The sequence below is a fragment of the Canis lupus genome, chromosome 36 (assembly GCF_048164855.1).
Source record: "Canis lupus baileyi chromosome 36, mCanLup2.hap1, whole genome shotgun sequence".
Taxonomy (NCBI): Eukaryota; Metazoa; Chordata; class Mammalia; order Carnivora; family Canidae; genus Canis; species Canis lupus.
In genome coordinates this window covers 6,233,106-6,250,280 of record NC_132873.1, presented here as the reverse complement: position 1 = coordinate 6,250,280, position 17,175 = coordinate 6,233,106, and the positions used below count along the sequence as shown (strand labels likewise).

Here is a 17,175-nt window from a genome sequence, read left to right as displayed (position 1 = left end):
AGGTATCAATAAGCTGCTCACCGCTGCCCAAGGCAAACCCCTCCAACACCCTCACACGGAGCTGAAACCAAGCTTACGCTTGTGCCCAAGGCCGCCGTTGGGCCCCGACCGACCCACCAGCTACATGACAGTCTAGCAAACAGTAAGAGCTTAATAACTAGAGTCCTTTACTTTTTTATATCACACTGAAGTGTAGGAGATCCCTCTATATATGGTACTGAAAGACCCCTAACTTCCACCAAGTCCATCAAGTATCCCCCCCATCCCTACGGTCAGTACTCCCCAATTCTTTTTGGATCATGTTGGAAGAACCCAAGAGTTAATCCAACTCCACTCCTTCCAGAAGAGAGGGGAAACCGGGTGCAGAAAGAGTCGCTAACACGTAGCAAGGACACACAAGCTGAGCGTGGGTGGGGAGAGAAGGAAAGCAGTCTGAACTTCGGTGCACCTGCTGCAGAGAGAGGTCAGTCCCTCTGCTGTGGATTGGACGCCGCGCCCTTCCTCTCTGAATGGCCAGAGGACGCTGCGCTGCATCCGACACACCAATCCGCATGCATCCTGAGACTCCGCGAGAGGCCAGGGAGCTCCCTGAGGCTGGTGGAGCCAGAACCCACGTGACCATGACAATGGTCCCCTCCTGTCTCTTGACTCCCTGGCCCACCTCCAGGCCTGTGCGCCTCTGTCCCCGGGCCCGGGGAGGGGCCACCTCGCACTACCCAAGCAAGATAATCTGATGGGCAGCCCCGGTTCCTGGTCAGCCCTTGCCCAGCCCCCAGCCCCATTACTCAAACCGGAAACCTGGAATGGCGGTTCCTATCAGATCTCTCAATCGTGCCAACAGGATGTGTCTGTGTGCTGGGGACAATGAGTCCGGGGGTGGGGTGACGATGAATGGGGCAGTTGCAGGCAAAGCCCCTCCCTCCCTCCCTCTCTGCCCTCCTCTCCTCCAACTGCTCTGCTCCCTACAAATGACACTGCCCAGAAGGCGGGAGAGTGGCAACAAATACACAATGAAGCCAACAGCTGTCCTCTCACCCACGGTGCGCACGGCCCGAGTTACCCACCCATCAGCAGATGCGGTGACAGATAACGAGCTGCAAGGCAGACAGATCATGTGAACACCCGACTGCGCTGGGTAAGCGCACGCTGCACACCGTGGAGTCCCTAAACCCTCCTACTACTGAGAGGTGGCCCTGGTCGCATTCCCCAGGCTTCCAGCTTCAGGGATGTGGCTGCTCTCCCACTCTCTCCAAGCCACATCGTGCCCTCATACTATCAGGCTCCTCCATCGGGACTTCTTATCCTTCAAAGTCAGACTCATGACCAAGGCCACCAGTCACACGTAGCGAGCCAGGGCCTGACTGGCGGGTACTTGAATGACAGTTCCTTCCTCCCTGGGAAGACTCTCATTGATCCACAGCTGCTGCGTCTGGCAGCCCAACCAGAATTTTCTGCACACAGACATCCTGTTTCTGATGGCTGACCCAGAGACCAGCTACCGGCTGTCCTGTGCCCGTTGTAAGGCGCTGGGTGGCCTGAGGACTCACTTGTGCTTGGGCTTCCCGCTACAATGGTAGACACAGTCACCGGCAGAGCCAGCACCCTTCCAGCAAGGCAAGCCAGGTGGGGGTGATGGGGAATACGATGAGAACCCCAGCCTGGGGAGGCAAGGGGTCCTGCTGGCCCAGTCAGTGTTCTTTTCTTTTATTATGTTTTATTTATTTACAGATACAGAGAAAGAGGCAGAGACATAGGCAGAGGGAGAAGCAGGCGCCAATCAGCATGCATCCTGAGGCTCCGCGAGAGGTCCGATGTGGGACTCAATCCCAGGACCCTGGCATCACGACCTGAGCCGAAGGCAGATACTCAACCCCTGAGCCACCCAGGCGCCCCGGGTGCCCCCCAGTCAGTGTCCTGATGGGCTAGAAAAGTCAGGGGGATGCTCTGGCCCCTGGGCCAGAAACCTGCACTCAGATGCCTCCGTCTTCCCCTGAGAGCCCAGCCCATCCATCACCTTCCCAGAATGTTCAGCCCCACACCCACCCCATCACTCCATTTTGGGTTTTTTCCCCTTCCAAGGATTTCTCATGACCTGAAAGCACCTTGATGGCTCGTGTCCTTGGTAAACTCCGCGGGACCTGCTGAGAGAGTCAGCCCCACAGCCCCTGCGCGCGGAGCAGTGTGGCACATCACGAGGACACGTGGCAGGGCCACAGCTCTGGCCACACAGGGGCTGGGTTCCCTCCCCATCTCCACTCGCCCCTCTGGGCCTGGGCTCCTGACTCACACTCACCTGCAGCCTCCCCACAGTCCACCAGCCCTGATTCTACGTGTGCTCTTCTGTGGATCAGCCATCACTACACAGTACGCCATCCCCAGAGCAGAATCCAGGGGCGTCCCTCGGGACAGGCGGTGGCACAACTGGCCTGAGTTACAGGCCCCCGAGTACCTTCTAGCTCTGCTACTGACTGCTGTGGATCCCGGCCATGCTGAGCCCCTACCCCCCGCCCCAGGCTCAGGCTTCTCATCTGTAAAATGGGAATGCCCTGGACAGCTGTTGTTCAGGTTGGGACTCAAATCCACCACCTCTGCCAGGTGTTCCCTGACTCCCCCTTCATTAAATATCCCCAGTATCCCCCATCAGATCTATCCCATCCTGCTCTCTTTCTTTCCTAGCACTAACCACTATAGAAATGGTCCTATTGGTCTATTTACTTGGGCAATGTCCATCATGGGATATCAGCTCACTGAGGGCAGAGCACTTCGTCCTGTTCCACTAGGTATCTCCAGCACTCAGAACCTACTGAAGCACCTAAAACTTGTCCAATGAATGAATGAATGATCTCTGCCCGCCCTGCTTTCTTCTAGGGCTCCTATGGGCTCCGATGAGACCATGTGCTTGAGAGCCCTTGGTAAAATTTTTGAAGCTCTTCCAGCAGAAGATGACTGACCCTCATGGTAAGAATCTGTGACGTCCTCAGGGCAGGTGGCATTGACATCAGCCTCCTCTAAGCTCACCAAGGCGCGGAAGCAGTCCTACTGCCAGAACCAAGAACAGCACTGCCTTCTTAATACGGGCTGCCTTCTTGCACCCAGACCGATGCGGCCTCCACCAGCAGCCCCATTGCTCTCCAGCACTGGCCTCAGGAGCCAACTGCCATGCTCAACTGTGGGTACACACAACTGCCCATGGGCTCACCCGGGTTCCTGAGCTCACTCCACTCCAGGCTGGCACCTAAACACACCCCCACCTAGGCATGGCTGTTCCAACCCCTGTGGGTGCATAAGGCTAGTCCCCAAGATAGCAAGCGCGTGCGCGCGTGCACACACACACACACACACACACACACGTGCATGCACTGGCTGTGAGCCCGGAGACCCACCTTCTCTGGGATGGCTGGCCAATGGGCACAATCTTATCCTCATAGAACCGCTTCATGGCAAACCGGTCCAGGGCCTGATCAGCGCTGCGGGGAGAGACGGGTGGTCAGAGGAGCCAACTCTTATGTCTAAGAGTCCCTTATCTCCTCATCCCTGCTCCCCCAAACCTATAGAACCCTCCAGGCACCCCATGCTGAGAAGCTCTCAGGAAAAGAGAGTTCCAGCATCTCTGCTTTCTATGTATGTACTGCAGGACTCAGCGCAGGGGCTTTGGAGCCAGACAGCCTGACTTCCCACAGCAAGTCTGCCACTTACTTATTAGCCCGGTGTCTTGAATCCGGTTATTTAACCTTTCTGAACCGGATTTCCCTCCCTGTCAAAGGAGACTGACAAGTGCCTTCCTTGAAGGTTGTTATGGCAATTAAGTGAAATAACACCTGTAAAGAGCTTGGCACATGTGGCCACACAGTAGGTGTACAGGAAATGTTCACTGTTAAGGGAAGATTAGGCTGGGTTGAGTTTCTTAGAGCCACAAAACTACCAACTAAGGCTCCATAGAACATTCTATCTACCCACAAAGAGATCATTTTAAAAGGAAGAGACAAATGATGCTGCCTGTCTATTCTTGACTCTCCAATGACATCCCATCCCAAACCCCAAAATCTTTATCGAGGCCCACAAGGATGAGATAACTTCTGGATGGTTCCGCCAGAGCCAGATCTGATCCAACATTTCTTTCTGACTCCCTCACCAGCTCACTCAGGAAAACAGGTCTTTTGCCAAAGAAAAGTGGCCCCGAAAGGTGGGTGGATGGGGTGTCCGTGGGAGGGCTTGCCTCCCAAGGCTGCTCCTACCAGTGCTCTCAGTAGAGAGGGAAGGACTCTCCGTTCTCCTGCCCTGCCATGCATAGCCACCTGCCTCAGCACTGGAGGCAGATCCCTCTCCTTTCTGTGGGTTCCTCTACCCCATCCCCAGCACCTCTCATCCCGCATCATCATTCTCCCACCCAAGGAAGGGCGAGGCCATGGGGGTAGGGACAGAAGGGGTTCCTGCTGGCAATATTCAGAGAACGGGAGGCTCTTACCTGGCAGAAATGTTGCTGTAGTGCATGTAAGCTGCGATGACAACACCTATCCTGCCTCGGTTTCCCTAAAAGAACCCCAAACACAAAGCCTTTATTTCTAACGTCAGCCCGACTGCCCCAGAGCCCACCCAGACACCCGGAGATAAGGGGGCAGTGGCTAGAGAGAGGGAGAGGTTCTAAGGGAGAACAGGACGGGGGAGGAGAATGCAAGGGAGGGAAGCAGGTGGGCTGAGTCTCAAGGAAAAGAAACCCAGCCGATCACCCACTACACCTGAGGGCCCCTCAAGCTCACAACTCCCCATTTCCCGGGGGTGCCCCTGGGACATAATCTACTATACCCTAGAAAAAGGCATACACACAGATTTGCATGCTCACGCAATCCAATGTGCCTACAGGTAGGCGCGCACAATCATCCAAGGACACATCTAGGCATGTGTGCACACACGAGCGTATGTGCCTATGCGTACAGACACACACACACACACAAACACACACACAGCCGTTGGCCCCCGCTCTGACCTTATTGTGAAGAACAACGACATTGTGAGGGTCTGCGTTGAGCCAAGTGTCCATGGCCTTGCAGACACTGCAGATCTTCTCCAGGGCTGGGGTGTGAAGGTCAGGCCAGCCAAATTCCAGTACCTGTGGCCCAAGTCACAAGTGAGAAGGGGCGGAAGCCCCAGAGAGTGGACCAGGGCAGCGGGGGTGACACACGCCCCACATGTTGGTCCCAGGGCTGCAGCCACTTGCCCTCCTAGCTTCCTGCCCCTCCCATCAGCCCAGAGGGGAGGCAAGGGCGTGGGCAGAGAGGACGTGGGCCCCAGGATCAGAGACCCTGCGCCTGAGTCTCAGCTCTGACACTGCCTCGCTCTGGGGCCTCTGGCAAGTCATGGAAGAGTTTCCTCATATGTGTGTAAAGCTGATGACCCCAAGGTCCCTTCCACATGACTCTAACTTCAAAATGTGCTGGGACCCCCCAGCATTTCCCCTAAGCTCTCCTCCCACATATAACCCCAAAGCCCAGCCCTGAGCCAAGGAGGAAAAGTGAACCCCTCCCCCCCCACTGCTAGTCACAGCTCTCTTCTAGGCCTGGACACACAAACCATGGATTTTTCAGGCCGGCCGAGAGAGAGCCTGAAGGGGGCAGAGGGCAGATCTGGAGAGCAGCCTGAAACTTTTCTTAACTCACAGACCACTAAAGTGAAAGAGAACTCATGCTTGGAAGAGCTGAGGGAGCACATCCGATACAGCCCGTCCACTTTCAGAGGTGCCCAGAGAGCTGTCACCTGCTCAGGGTCACAAAGCCACGGGCACCAGAATCCAGGAACCAGAGCATACATCGGGCAACTCAGCCCGCGGAGCCAGCGAGTGAACACCCGTTGGCAATTCCCAGCCAGGTCATATCCAAAGTGCTTTTCCATTAGGCTAGGAATCTCGTAGCTCCAGCCTCACCCCAGAGAGATACCAAGTGCACCCCAGGGGGACAGACCTGGGTAGGAAATCACTGTACCGAGCTTGGCTCTCTGTATGTCTGGCAAAAACCATAAATACGGTCTTTTCCTTGTTCCAAATAGAAAATGGCACAGACACGGAATAGACTTTGCGAAGCTTCTCATCACTTCCCCCCAGATTCCAAAGTAGGAACCCAGGGCGAGGGAGCCCCGCTGTTCTCCTCTTCCAGGCCTGATGGGAGGCCCCCACCCGCGATGGGCATCAGCTCACCTTGGCGTGGAGCTTCGTGATGTCGGGCCTCCGCTCAGAGAGGTTGAAAAGCTAGAAGGAGGAAAAGGGAGAGACCGTGGGATGGTGTTCGCTGTCTGTCTGTCTGTCTCTCCCCCGCTCCCCGCACAACCCCTCAGTGAAAATTCTACCCATGCAAGGGCTTACAATGGCATCCCATCGGACACACACACACTGACCACCAAGAGCTCAACTGCGGGTTCTCAGGGAAAAGAGGAGGACAGAGAAGTATGTAGACACGCCACTCCCCTCGCTGAGCGGACAGACACCCAGAACTGGAGACGAGAAGGGGATGCAGCCTGCCTTGGGGCCCTTGTGCCACCCACGAGGTGGGCATCTTCCCGCACTGGGTGGGAACCCGGTGGTGTTAGGTGCTAAATATTTGCCACCTCACACGTCAACCTGAGAACTTCATCCCCTGAAGACGCAACAGCTCTGTGGGCAGCCACGCTCCTACTGAGGGTGCAAATGGCCCTGAGGGGGCCCTCTCAGACCCTCCCCACCCCTCTCTCAGCAGATGCCCTCTGGCACCTAACCTCGTCCCATGGGAGTCCCCCAGGCCCTAGAATTCCAGTCTCTGCCTCCAAAGGAGGTGCACAGAATGCACCACTCCACCTCACCCCCCAGGAAACTCGAAGAAAACTGTGCTGACTCCTGGGGAGAAAAGAGGAGCCACAGCCTGCAATGGGTAAGACAGAGGGAGGGCAGCGTAGCACAGAGACCCACAGAATCCCGGATTCCTGACACCGGGAACGATCTCACTTGGCTACCAGTCCATTGTCGGCCCCATAAGGGCTCACGCTTTACTACATTAACAACAGCTACCAGTCGAGCATCCCCAACCTGGCAGCCCATGCTGAGGACGTTAGGCCTCAGGAGCCGGCTTAAGCCTCTCAACAACCACAAGGAGGTGATGTAATTAGACCCATTTCACAGACGCAGGACCTAAGGTTTAGTGAGGCGAAGTGGCCAAAGTCAGGCAGTAAGAGCAGAGCCAGCATCCAAACCCGGGGCTCTCTGATGTCTGCACTCAGCCCAGCACAGCTGACGCACAGGCCTCTGCGGTGGGTTCAGGAGTGTCCCACAAAAATTCACATGCACCTGCAACTTCAGAATGTGACCTTATTTGGAAACGGGGCCTCTGCTGATGTAAGTAGTTAAGGATCTCAAGATGAGATCATCCCGGGTGTCGGGCGGGCCCTGGGTCCCATGCCTGGTGTCCTTATAAGATGCGGAGAGGAACCACCAAGAGATACGGGAAAGAAGGCAGGCCGTGTGAGGACAGAGGTGGAGCCTGGAGCGATGGGGCTACAAGCCAAGGTCACCGAGGACTGCTGGGAGGCAGCAGAAAGCAGCTAGGGGCAAGGCACGCTCCCCTGGAGAGCCTTCAGAGGGAGCACGGCCCCGCCAACACCTCGATTTGGACTTCCGGCCTCCAGAACCATGAAAAAATCAATTCTGTTGTTTGCAGACACCAAGGTGCGATCATTTGTTACGGAAGCCCCAGGGACCTCACACGGCCTCCCAGACCTCAGTTCACACGCGGGGGCGGCCCCCCGGGGCCTGCACCTCCCGATCCCCCCTCGGCTCACAGGCTGGGTGGCCCCTGGAACCCGCACCTCCCGATCCCCCCTCGGCTCACACGGGGGTCGGCCCCCAGGGCCCACAACTCCCGATCCCCCCTCGGCTCATATGTGGGGTGGTCCCCGGAGCCCGCACATCCCGATCCCCCCTCGGCTCACACGTGGGGTGGCTCCCGGAGCCCGCACCTCCTGGCCAGTGGGTCCAGCCCAATCCCACAGGTACTTCCCTGCTACGTGGAACTGAGCTCTCCTCGGGGCCCTCACGCCGGCCCTCCGACATTAGAGATCACCCACATGGGCGAGGTGCTTCTCCTGGGCCAGGCACCGCCCCGGTGCCAGCATCACAAGGTCCCTGCAGACGCCACCCGTCGCCACAACGCGATTCTCAGCCTCCTCAGAGGCCCTGACGGTGCACCAGCTCTGCCACTTGCTGCCGCTGTGACCGCAGGCGACACCCCACCGCCCTATACCCCACATGTGCTCCAATGAAACCCAATCTCTAGGGTGAGTGTGAAGTTAATACGTGGAAAGCAGTTAGGACAGGGCCTGCCTCACAGGGAACACTCGGTAACCTGAATTCCTGTTGTTATGCTCTCCTCCTGGTCACCACACACGTACACGGGCACTCGTGCACACGCAACGGGGCCAGATGCCCCATCCCAGCCACAGATACACTCCTCACAGTAAAGCTGGAGCTGAGCCCAGCCACCAGAAGCGAGGGGGCGGCCAGCAGAAAGGACAGGGGGCCCCAGGCCCCCTCCTCACCAGGTAGCTGCCTCCATGCTTGGACTTGAGCATCTGGGCCACCTCTCGGAGGTTGCTCCGGAAGTTCTCCTCGTTGGCTGTGCTGGGGAAGGAGACGGCGATGATCCTCTCCGTGACGTACACCAGGTCCAGCTCACAGCTGTCCTCCATGGTCCGGCTCACACTCATGTTTCTGAGAGACGGTAGGCAGAAGGGGGTGCAGGTCAGCACCCAGATCCTCAGGGCAAGGTTCAGGTGGCCGTACCCCCAACACCCCACATGTGGCCTGCAATTCCAACCCAGGAGGCTTGGCTCTTCCCAGACCCAGAGCCAAGGCCCGCGCAACCGGCAAGGCCGGCCTGGGAGCCCGGGTGCACCTGGGCAAGGGGCTTGCAAGGATCCCAGGCCATTTCAGCCATGACAGCAACCCTAGGGGCCCCTCGATCCTGTTGGCACTGCCTTCAACCTGTGATCCCAGAGGTCAGCGCCAGGGCCAGGACGGGACCCAGCCAGGAGCCCAGGAGTCCAGCCCAGCCTTCCAACACACTGTGGCCACTGGGTCTGGCAAAAGTCTCTCCAAGGATCCCGGGACAGGTTTTAGAGAGGACTGAACTGAGCTGGGTGCTGCCCAGCATCCCAGAGCTGAGCACTGTGCTGCCCTCCCCTCGCTCCTGAACCGGAGAGTGGGCGGGGAGGCCGCTCAGGGGAAAGGGCAGCTCGGGTGACACGCTCGCCCGCCTGGGCTCCAGGTAAGCCAGACCGCGGCGCACATTCCAGCCCTCCCCGGAGGCAGGCCGGCTCCTGCCCCGTGTTCCCTGGCGCTCTCCCACTCCGGCAGCTCCCACTGCCTGCCGGGCCTGTGTGTTGGCACTGGCCTCCGTGATTTCTAAGGGCCCAGGAAGCAGAGGGTGCTGAGCCTTTGCCGTGGTGGTGGCAGGTGGGTGGTCCCCAGACATCCCAGCTCCACCTGAGCTCCTAAAAGAAGTGGAAAGCCCCTGGGCTGGGCACTGGGTGTGGCGAGGTGGGGGTTCACACCTGTACACCTCACCCAGCTTCTCCTCCAGCAGGGAGGCCCAGGAAGGGGAAATGGGTCTCAGGACACTGGAATTCCATTCTGAGGCCCCCTGTGACTCCTGGGGGCATCCCCTACCCTTCCTACCCTCTCACCTTCTTACCCCATCACCAAACCCCCACTGTCTCACTTCCCCCTCTCTACCCAAGGTGGGCAGCACTCACATTTCCTTTTGACAATCTTTCACTACCGCAGGGTTAAGGAGAGGCTAGAGGTGGGGGCAGCAGAGAAATAGCACCAGGGTATGTCAAAGAGATGGGGGGGGCACCAGTGGCAGAGTCCAGATGTCCACCAGGGTGACCTCTGAGCCCAAGTGTGTATACAGGGCTGGGAGCCAGGGGAGCCAGGGGTGAGGTATGGCTTCTCCACGGTGGCAAGGACAGGAGCCAAGTGGTAGAGGGGCCAGCGGGCTGTGGCAAGGAGCCCAGTTTGAATTTGACCTCTGAGCTCCCATGACTCCTTGTCCCTAAGATAAAGTTCTCACTCCAGCCTTTTTTTTTTTGGGGGGGGGGGGGGGGGTGTCCAAGGCCGAGCAGTGCCACCGCCTGGACAACTTGAGCATCGCACCCTGCACCCATCCACCAACCCGGGGTGGTTCTCAGCCCTCAGGGAAGGGGATTCTCCAAAGGGCCCCTGGGGTCTGTGGGCAGCTGACAGCTGGGCCACGGCCCACTGGGGGCTTTAGCTACACACCAGCCGTCGCTGGCTGGGGCTCTGTTTCCCTGGAGCCAGATTCTCACTCATCTCGGGAGCCTTGGGAGTGAAAGTGAGGCAGAAGGGAAGAGCCCAAGCCAGAAAACCACAGAACCTGGACACAGGGAAAAGAGACTCTGGATCAGCAAGGCACTGGGCTTTGTGCATCCCCTCCCCCAGCCCAGCCAGACAGAGAACTTGGCTTTTATAAATGACCCTCCAACATCAAACACCCCCTGCCCACGAAGACGACCCGGATGTAGCACAGGCCTTGACGCCAGCCAGTCCTGAACATACACCCAAGTCCTGGTGACCGCGTGACCCTTAACAAGTCACCTCACCTCCCAGAGACTCAGTTTCCTCATCTGACAAATGGGAATAAAATACTTACCTTGCAAGGTTGTTGCAAGGACTAGATGAGATCATGCAAGGACATAAAGAATCCAGCTCAAGGCCTGGCTTCGAGCTAGAACTCAAAACATGAGCATTTCCAAGAGGCATCTACCTGCATACTCTCCCTGTAGCTGGCACGTCTCCCCATGCCCCCTACCTGTGGCTTTATGACTTCGGTCTCAGAAAACCAAAGGCATGACTTGCTGGAAACACCCACAGTGACCTCACTGCGGCACCCCCACCCCTTGCCCCCCACACAGGCCAGGCATACCTGATAGGCTGGGGATGAGGCTGGACACTCGGGGTGACTCTGGTGGTGCCCTGGGACAGAGGAAAGAGAAGCGGCATTATGGAGGAGGCCGGTGGAGAGCCGTCCACGGGAGCAGTCAGGGCTGCAGACAAACACAGACTCTCTTCTCCTTTCTCTGCCAACATTCCAGCCCAGGCACCCTAACACCCAGGCAACACGGCAACCTAAAGCCAAAAGCAATCGGTGCCAATTCCTTGTGAGTGTGCATGCAAGCCCCCAGAGGGCCCCGCTTTCCCTCCCGGGGGAACGAAGAAATCCCAAATGCTGAGAAATGCCTGGGCTGGTGCCATCGGCACTGAGTACACACACTCAATAAAACAGTCACTAAGCGGATGGAAACACATTTCGTCCTGATTCCCTGGACACCATAACAGTAAGCCCGAGCGGAGAATACACACTGCAAGCCTGGAAGGAGGACAGACTGGTACAGCAGGCCCCTGTCCAGCTCTGACCGTCTGTCCACCGACCACCATCACCCTGCACTCCTCCCCTTCAAAGCAGCAACACTGAGCCATTCAATCAAAAGTTGTGGGGCGAGAGCAGCGAGGGGTGGCACGTACCAGCCGAGACCAGTGCTGGGCAGCAAGTCATGTGCCTGAGGACCTGCCGCCCGTTGGCTGTTAACCCTCACCCGCTCCCATCTCCAGGGTTGTCAACTTGCAGAAAATTAGTCAAGTGGACCCAAGTTGGGGTCCCAACAGCCCAAGACAACCCGATGGTACAGGGTCGGGGTCCTGCAGCGGCCCTCCAGGCAGCCTTGCAATACTTAGAGCCTCTGTAACATCACATGTAAAATGGGGCGATCCTTACAGAGCTGTCCGAAGATGAAAAGGAAGTTGCATATAGGGCCCCTCTATAGTAGTACAATTACAAGGGTAGTTGGAGATAAAACCAACCTTCACCTCTATAGAAAACCAAAGCCCCACATCGCCTCTACCACCAGCAGCCGCCCACCCCGTCAGCCACCTCACTGATGCAGAATCAAGCACCCAGCTTCTAGTTCCCAGGCCCGGCCAGAGCCCTCTGAGCCCATCAACACCTTCCAAACCTCCAGCCTTTCCCAACCACCCAGTTGCAACCACCTCTCGGAGGAGACACGACCAGTCTGCCAAGAAGAGGAGAAACTGAGGCACGGTGACTCACCCCCTGAGTCCTGGGGAAGTCTACAACCAGCAGGATTCACCCTCAGGCCCTGGGTCTGGCCACGGGGGCGCGGAGAAGAGGAGCCCCTGTCGGCCTCCCCCAGGGCCCTGCGGCGCCTACGAGGCAGCGGTGGGTAGGCTTGGAGGCCTGGCTCCCGGCCGAGCCCGAAGTCAGGGCAGCCCCCCTAAGAGGAGGGCTCTCCATCCAGCCCTCTGGGAGGACGCGGCGCCCAGAGCCCCTCGGCGTGGGCTAGGGCCCAGCTCTCGTCTGCTCAGCCTCTGCAGCAGCAGCAAGGGGAACAAACAGCCAAGTGGGACTGTCAGGGCAGCAGGTTTCCGTCTCCACAGCCCCTGGCCCTGACGACTTGGGTTTGGATGAGTCAGGCACAGGGGCGCGGGGGTGGTAAGGAGGGATCACGTTTGGTTTTCAAGCCCCAAACCAGGCTGTTCCAAGACTGCCCACCCGGAGGAACATAGAGACTCAACACTTCATCCGTCTTGATTTCACTGGTCCCTGATGAGGAGTCGCTGAACCTCCCCAGACCCTAGGCCCTGCTCCAGGCCCCGGGGCCACCCTGCTATAAATAGGCCCTCGGGTTTCATCTGTTGCAGATCCACAGCCACTTTTGGAGGAGGCCACCACAGCTGCTTCAAACAACTGGAAGCCGCAGCTATAGCCGAGGCCTGAGGTGTGGCCTGGGCCGTGGGTCCTGGCCACGGAGCTGCAGGGAGACAATGTGATATTGAGACGGGCCTGGCCAGGGGACTGGAGAGCCAAGGGGAGCCAGGAGCCTCCCGGGGCACAGGGGGGAAAAGGAAGAACGGGGCAGGAGCACCGGATCCTGTTTCTCCATTCCACCCCCCCCCCCACGTTACAACACTCCACATTCCTCAGCCTCCCCACCCCAAAAAAGCCAGGGAAGATAAATAAAAACTTGGCCCCAACAGAGTCTGGCCATGCCGCCTCCAGAGGTGATAAGACAAAGTTCAAGCCGGCTCTGCTCCACCAGGCTGGCCAGGGAAGGGGAGGCAGGGGAGGAAGCTGCCCTGGACCGTGACCCCACTAGATGACGGGGATGGGAACAGCTGGATGGTCATCCCCTGTTGAATCACTGGGCTGTCCTCTCACTGACGGGGCTTCCTGTTTTCTGCAGAGTTTGGGGACATGTGACACTCACTGGCAGAAAGCAGACTTACAGGGGTGACAAGTCTGAGTCTAGTGAACGTGGAGAACCGCACGCAGTTCCAGGGGGTGGGGCTGGGAGCAAGCACAGCCGAAAGTTCCAAACACGCAGGTGACCTCACACACGAGGCCAGAAATGCCCCCCACCCACCCCGCCGCGCACCTCACCACACGGGCTCTTCCCAAGAGGCTGGGAGTGAGTCGAGACCGGTCACCTCTGGTGCCCATCATCATGCACAATCACGCACTCGGAAAACTGTCACCGAGTGCCACCAGCTGTGTGCCGGGCAATGTGGGGACCAGAGCGGTGAATCCCTGACCTCGGAGAACTTATATTCCATGGAGGAAAACACTCTTCAAGAACTGGTATGAGGATGGGGCGCCTGGGTGGTTCAGTGGGTGAGCGTCTGCCTTCGGCCCAGGGCGTGATCCTGGGGTCCTGGGATCGAGTCCTGCATCGGGATCCCTGCAGGGAGCCTGCTTCTCCCTCTGCCTGTGTCTCTGCCTCTCTCTCTATGTCTCTCATGAATAAATAAATAGAATCTTAAAAAAAAAAAAAAAGGAAGAAAGAAAGAGCGAGCTGGTACGAGGAGCTGCTGCTGGGCCTCAGGGTAAAGCTGTAAAATGGGTAGAGCCCGGTGCTCCTGTGATCTCAGGTGATTTACCTGTTCCACCTACAGCCTCCAGGGAAAACCACCAGAGGGCTTTACAAAGATTTTATTTGAAAAAGAAGTTCTCCCACTCTTCTCTGGGGCTGTGGTCAAAGCCCTTTACCCAGCAGGTTTTAACTTCGTCCTGGCCCTTCCCAAGACAGAAAGCAGTCATACAACCTTGATTCAACTCCCTAGGCACCAGGACCCTCCCCTACGGTCACCACCAAACCACGGTCCCTCTCTCACTGGGAGACCAGCATGAAAGGAAATTCTGCACACACACCCTGACCCCTTCCCCCCAAAACGGTGTCTTGCTTCTCTTACCGTCAGGAAGTTCCTCCTGGAGTCTAACCCTCACCCTTCCTCCTGCACAGCCACCCGACTCTTTTTTTTTTTTTTTTAATTTTTATTTATTTATGATAGTCACAGAGAGAGAGAGAGAGAGAGAGAGGCAGAGACACAGGCAGAGGGAGAAGCAGGCTCCATGCACCGGGAGCCCGACGTGGGATTCGATCCCGGGTCTCCAGGATCGCGCCCTGGGCCAAAGGCAGGCGCCAAACCGTTGCGCCACCCAGGGATCTCGCCACCCGACTCTTTCTGCCTTGTTCCACCCACCACCGCCACCCCCCGCGACCACCCTCAGACACTCCTGAGAGGCCGGGGTCTGTGGCCCCAGGCTCCTCATCTGCCTTCCCCACCACCACTAGGAGCAGGAACCCCAGGACTCGGGTGGGGTTGCTTTAGAGCAAAACGACTGTGAGAAGAGTCCTGCCTGCCTTTGAGGTCCGCAGACCAAACACAACAGTTCTGGACCAAAAAAAAAAGGCGCGTTTCCTGAGCCCCAGTTCCCAGGGGGCACAGTTGGGAGGAGGGTCCATCAGAAACACCAGGGGCCGCGTCAGGCAGCCAGAAACTGGGGCCCAATCGACGTCAGGGGCCCGTCCCCATTCCTACCTCTCCTCCAGGGGCTGTGGCCACCCCCTCTCACCCCCACCCGCCACCAGCCCCTCCAGCCACACCCCTTCCTCTCTCCTTCCTGCCCACCAGCCTGGATTTTTCCAAAACAAAGTGCGACACAGCACACGGTCCACAAACCTCTCTACACACCAACCCTGCTAGAGGAAAACAGCCATTCCTGCCCTGTGAGTCCTGGGCCGCGGGCCAGAGACAGGAAAGCAGCTCAACAAACAGGCTCACTAGCTCACCAGTAGGCCCAGGGCTGCAAGAGCACAGCCTCCAAAACGGGTCCCCTCGCGCGGGGCAGACGGCAGGGGGCCCCTGGCTGGGCACGGCACGCACCAATGCCCTGGGGTCCCCCAACCCGGGACAGGTGTGCGGGAGCTTTAGACCTCAGGTGTTCCCTCCTTGGCAGTACACGGGCCATTCTGGAACCTGCTCCCTTGCTTAGCCTTCCACTGGCTTCCTTGACTAGACTAGCTAAGCCAAAATTCACATTGTCCCTCGTCCCAGGTCCAGACAGGACACAACCCCTACCCACCCTGGCACGCCCAGATGCACCCACGTTCATCCCAGATCAACAACATTTTCTTCTAAAAAAAAACATCTTGTCCTAACTAAATGGCCACTTCTTCCTTTCCCGGGACCAAGGTCATACCCACCATCGCGTCAAAAAGTTCTTCATGATGTCTAACTTCGCTCTCTCTCGCTGAAGCTTTATCTGACAAGTTCTATCGGGCCCAGGCTGGGGTTGTGAGAAGCAGCGGCATTAGGACTTGGCTTATCAATGTGCTCAGACCACTGGGTAAAACGTTCGGTTCACACAGCCTCCGCTGGCCAAGGGTTGGGAGAGCCGGGCAGCACCAGATCTGAGCAGCAGACCCAGGAAGGGATGGAGAAGGCTCTCATCCCGTCACTGAGCCCCTTCAAGACTCTGTTTTCCCATCTGAAAAATGGGACCAGAGCATCTGCCACGGTGGGGGGGTGTGTCCGGGAATCCAAAAATCACCCAGCCCACCTCCCGAGCCTTAGTCAAAATAACAGTAATAAGAACGCCTAGTGTTTATTGAGCATGAGTTATATGCTTTGTGTGCATTAAGTTAGCTCGTCCTCGGGAGTAGGTGCGCACAAAAATTGATTTCTGACCTGCATCCCAGCCCCAGAAAGATCACAGAGTTGGGCAAGAGGCCCACCCCGACACCTGCACTCTGCGCCCAGAGGCCCCGCGCATACCTTGAACAGAGCCTTCCCCACTAATTTAAGAGGCATGCTCCTGCTGCATCTGGACGGGCCGGGGAAGGCCCCGGGGAGGCCTCCACCTGGCAGGGCTGCCCCGGGGCAATGTGGCAGGGCAATGTGGCAGTGGCGACGGGCTCGGGCTCACCACAGAAGTGCGGCTGCCGGCGGGAGCTGCCTCCTGCTGCCCCAGCACCTCCCTCCAGGGCCCTCCCCACCGTGGGTCAGGCAGCTGTCAGATGATAGGGCCTCATGCCATCAACAGCTCCCCCTGTGCCAACCGCCAAAACCACTCCCTGTTCCTCTGCAGACCAGGGCGGGCAAGGATGGAGAGGCCAGCAGAGGGGCAAACTGTCAGAGAAAGAGAGAGGCCCAACTCGCTGGGGCGTCTCCCCCAGGGACGTAGTGAGGGCAAGCCCAGGCGGGACCGCTGCTCAAAGCAGGGTCCTGGGGGAGCCCCCTCTGCCCTGCCCTGGGGGCTCCTTCGGTTTAGGAATGTGCCCATTGACCTCCAGCAGGAATGCATGGCCCGAGGAGCCCAGCGGGATCTTGCAGCCGCCTCCCGAAGCAATGGCATTTAAGTCACACAGAGACTCTCACGTTTTCAAAGACTCTTTTCTCCCCAGAAGCAGAGGCTGCAATTCCTCAAGGTCTGATGACCCTCCAGGAGCCCAGGCATCCTTCTTCACCTCTGCCCTTGGTCTCTCTTGCTGCAGTGTTGCCCGTTTCCCTTGGCCTTACCTTGGTGACTGCTCACCACCAAGCCAGCCCTCGAAGAGCACTCCCTCTCCGTCCTCCCTCCCCACCCGGGGGCACAGAGGTCTGGCAAAGGGATGGGCAAAGGAGCTCTGGATCCAGCTGAGCCGGAGGCCAAAGCCAAGACTGAGGTCCGTAAGTGCATAAGTACCTGGGGCCTGTTCACCCCAGCCCCTCCTCCCCGGCTCAGCCACAGAGCCGAGTGACCCCTGCTGCCCTTCTGGAAAGGAGGCAAGGATGCTCCCCCG

The 17,175-nt window shown here is 58.1% G+C and overlaps 1 protein-coding gene across 20 annotated transcripts in view; it reads right to left on the bottom strand.

The window, feature by feature from the left end:
* TNS1 (tensin 1) overlaps positions 1-17,175 on the bottom strand; it is a 197,063-nt gene that overhangs the window by 82,344 nt on the left and 97,544 nt on the right. For 16 of the 20 annotated variants that reach the window (XM_072813586.1, XM_072813584.1, XM_072813582.1 and 13 more), the window contains 6 exons: positions 10,962-11,011; positions 8,554-8,725; positions 6,188-6,238; positions 4,985-5,107; positions 4,466-4,530; positions 3,384-3,467 (listed from right to left, as the gene is read on the bottom strand). In XM_072813586.1, the coding sequence (XP_072669687.1) occupies positions 3,384-3,467; positions 4,466-4,530; positions 4,985-5,107; positions 6,188-6,238; positions 8,554-8,725; positions 10,962-11,011 (545 nt within the window). Of the gene's footprint in view, positions 1-3,383; positions 3,468-4,465; positions 4,531-4,984; positions 5,108-6,187; positions 6,239-8,553; positions 8,726-10,688; positions 10,835-10,961; positions 11,012-12,143; positions 12,550-16,168; positions 16,343-17,175 lie in introns of those variants that run through there. The other 4 variants (XM_072813597.1, XM_072813601.1, XM_072813600.1 and 1 more) reach the window with 3 other exon arrangements.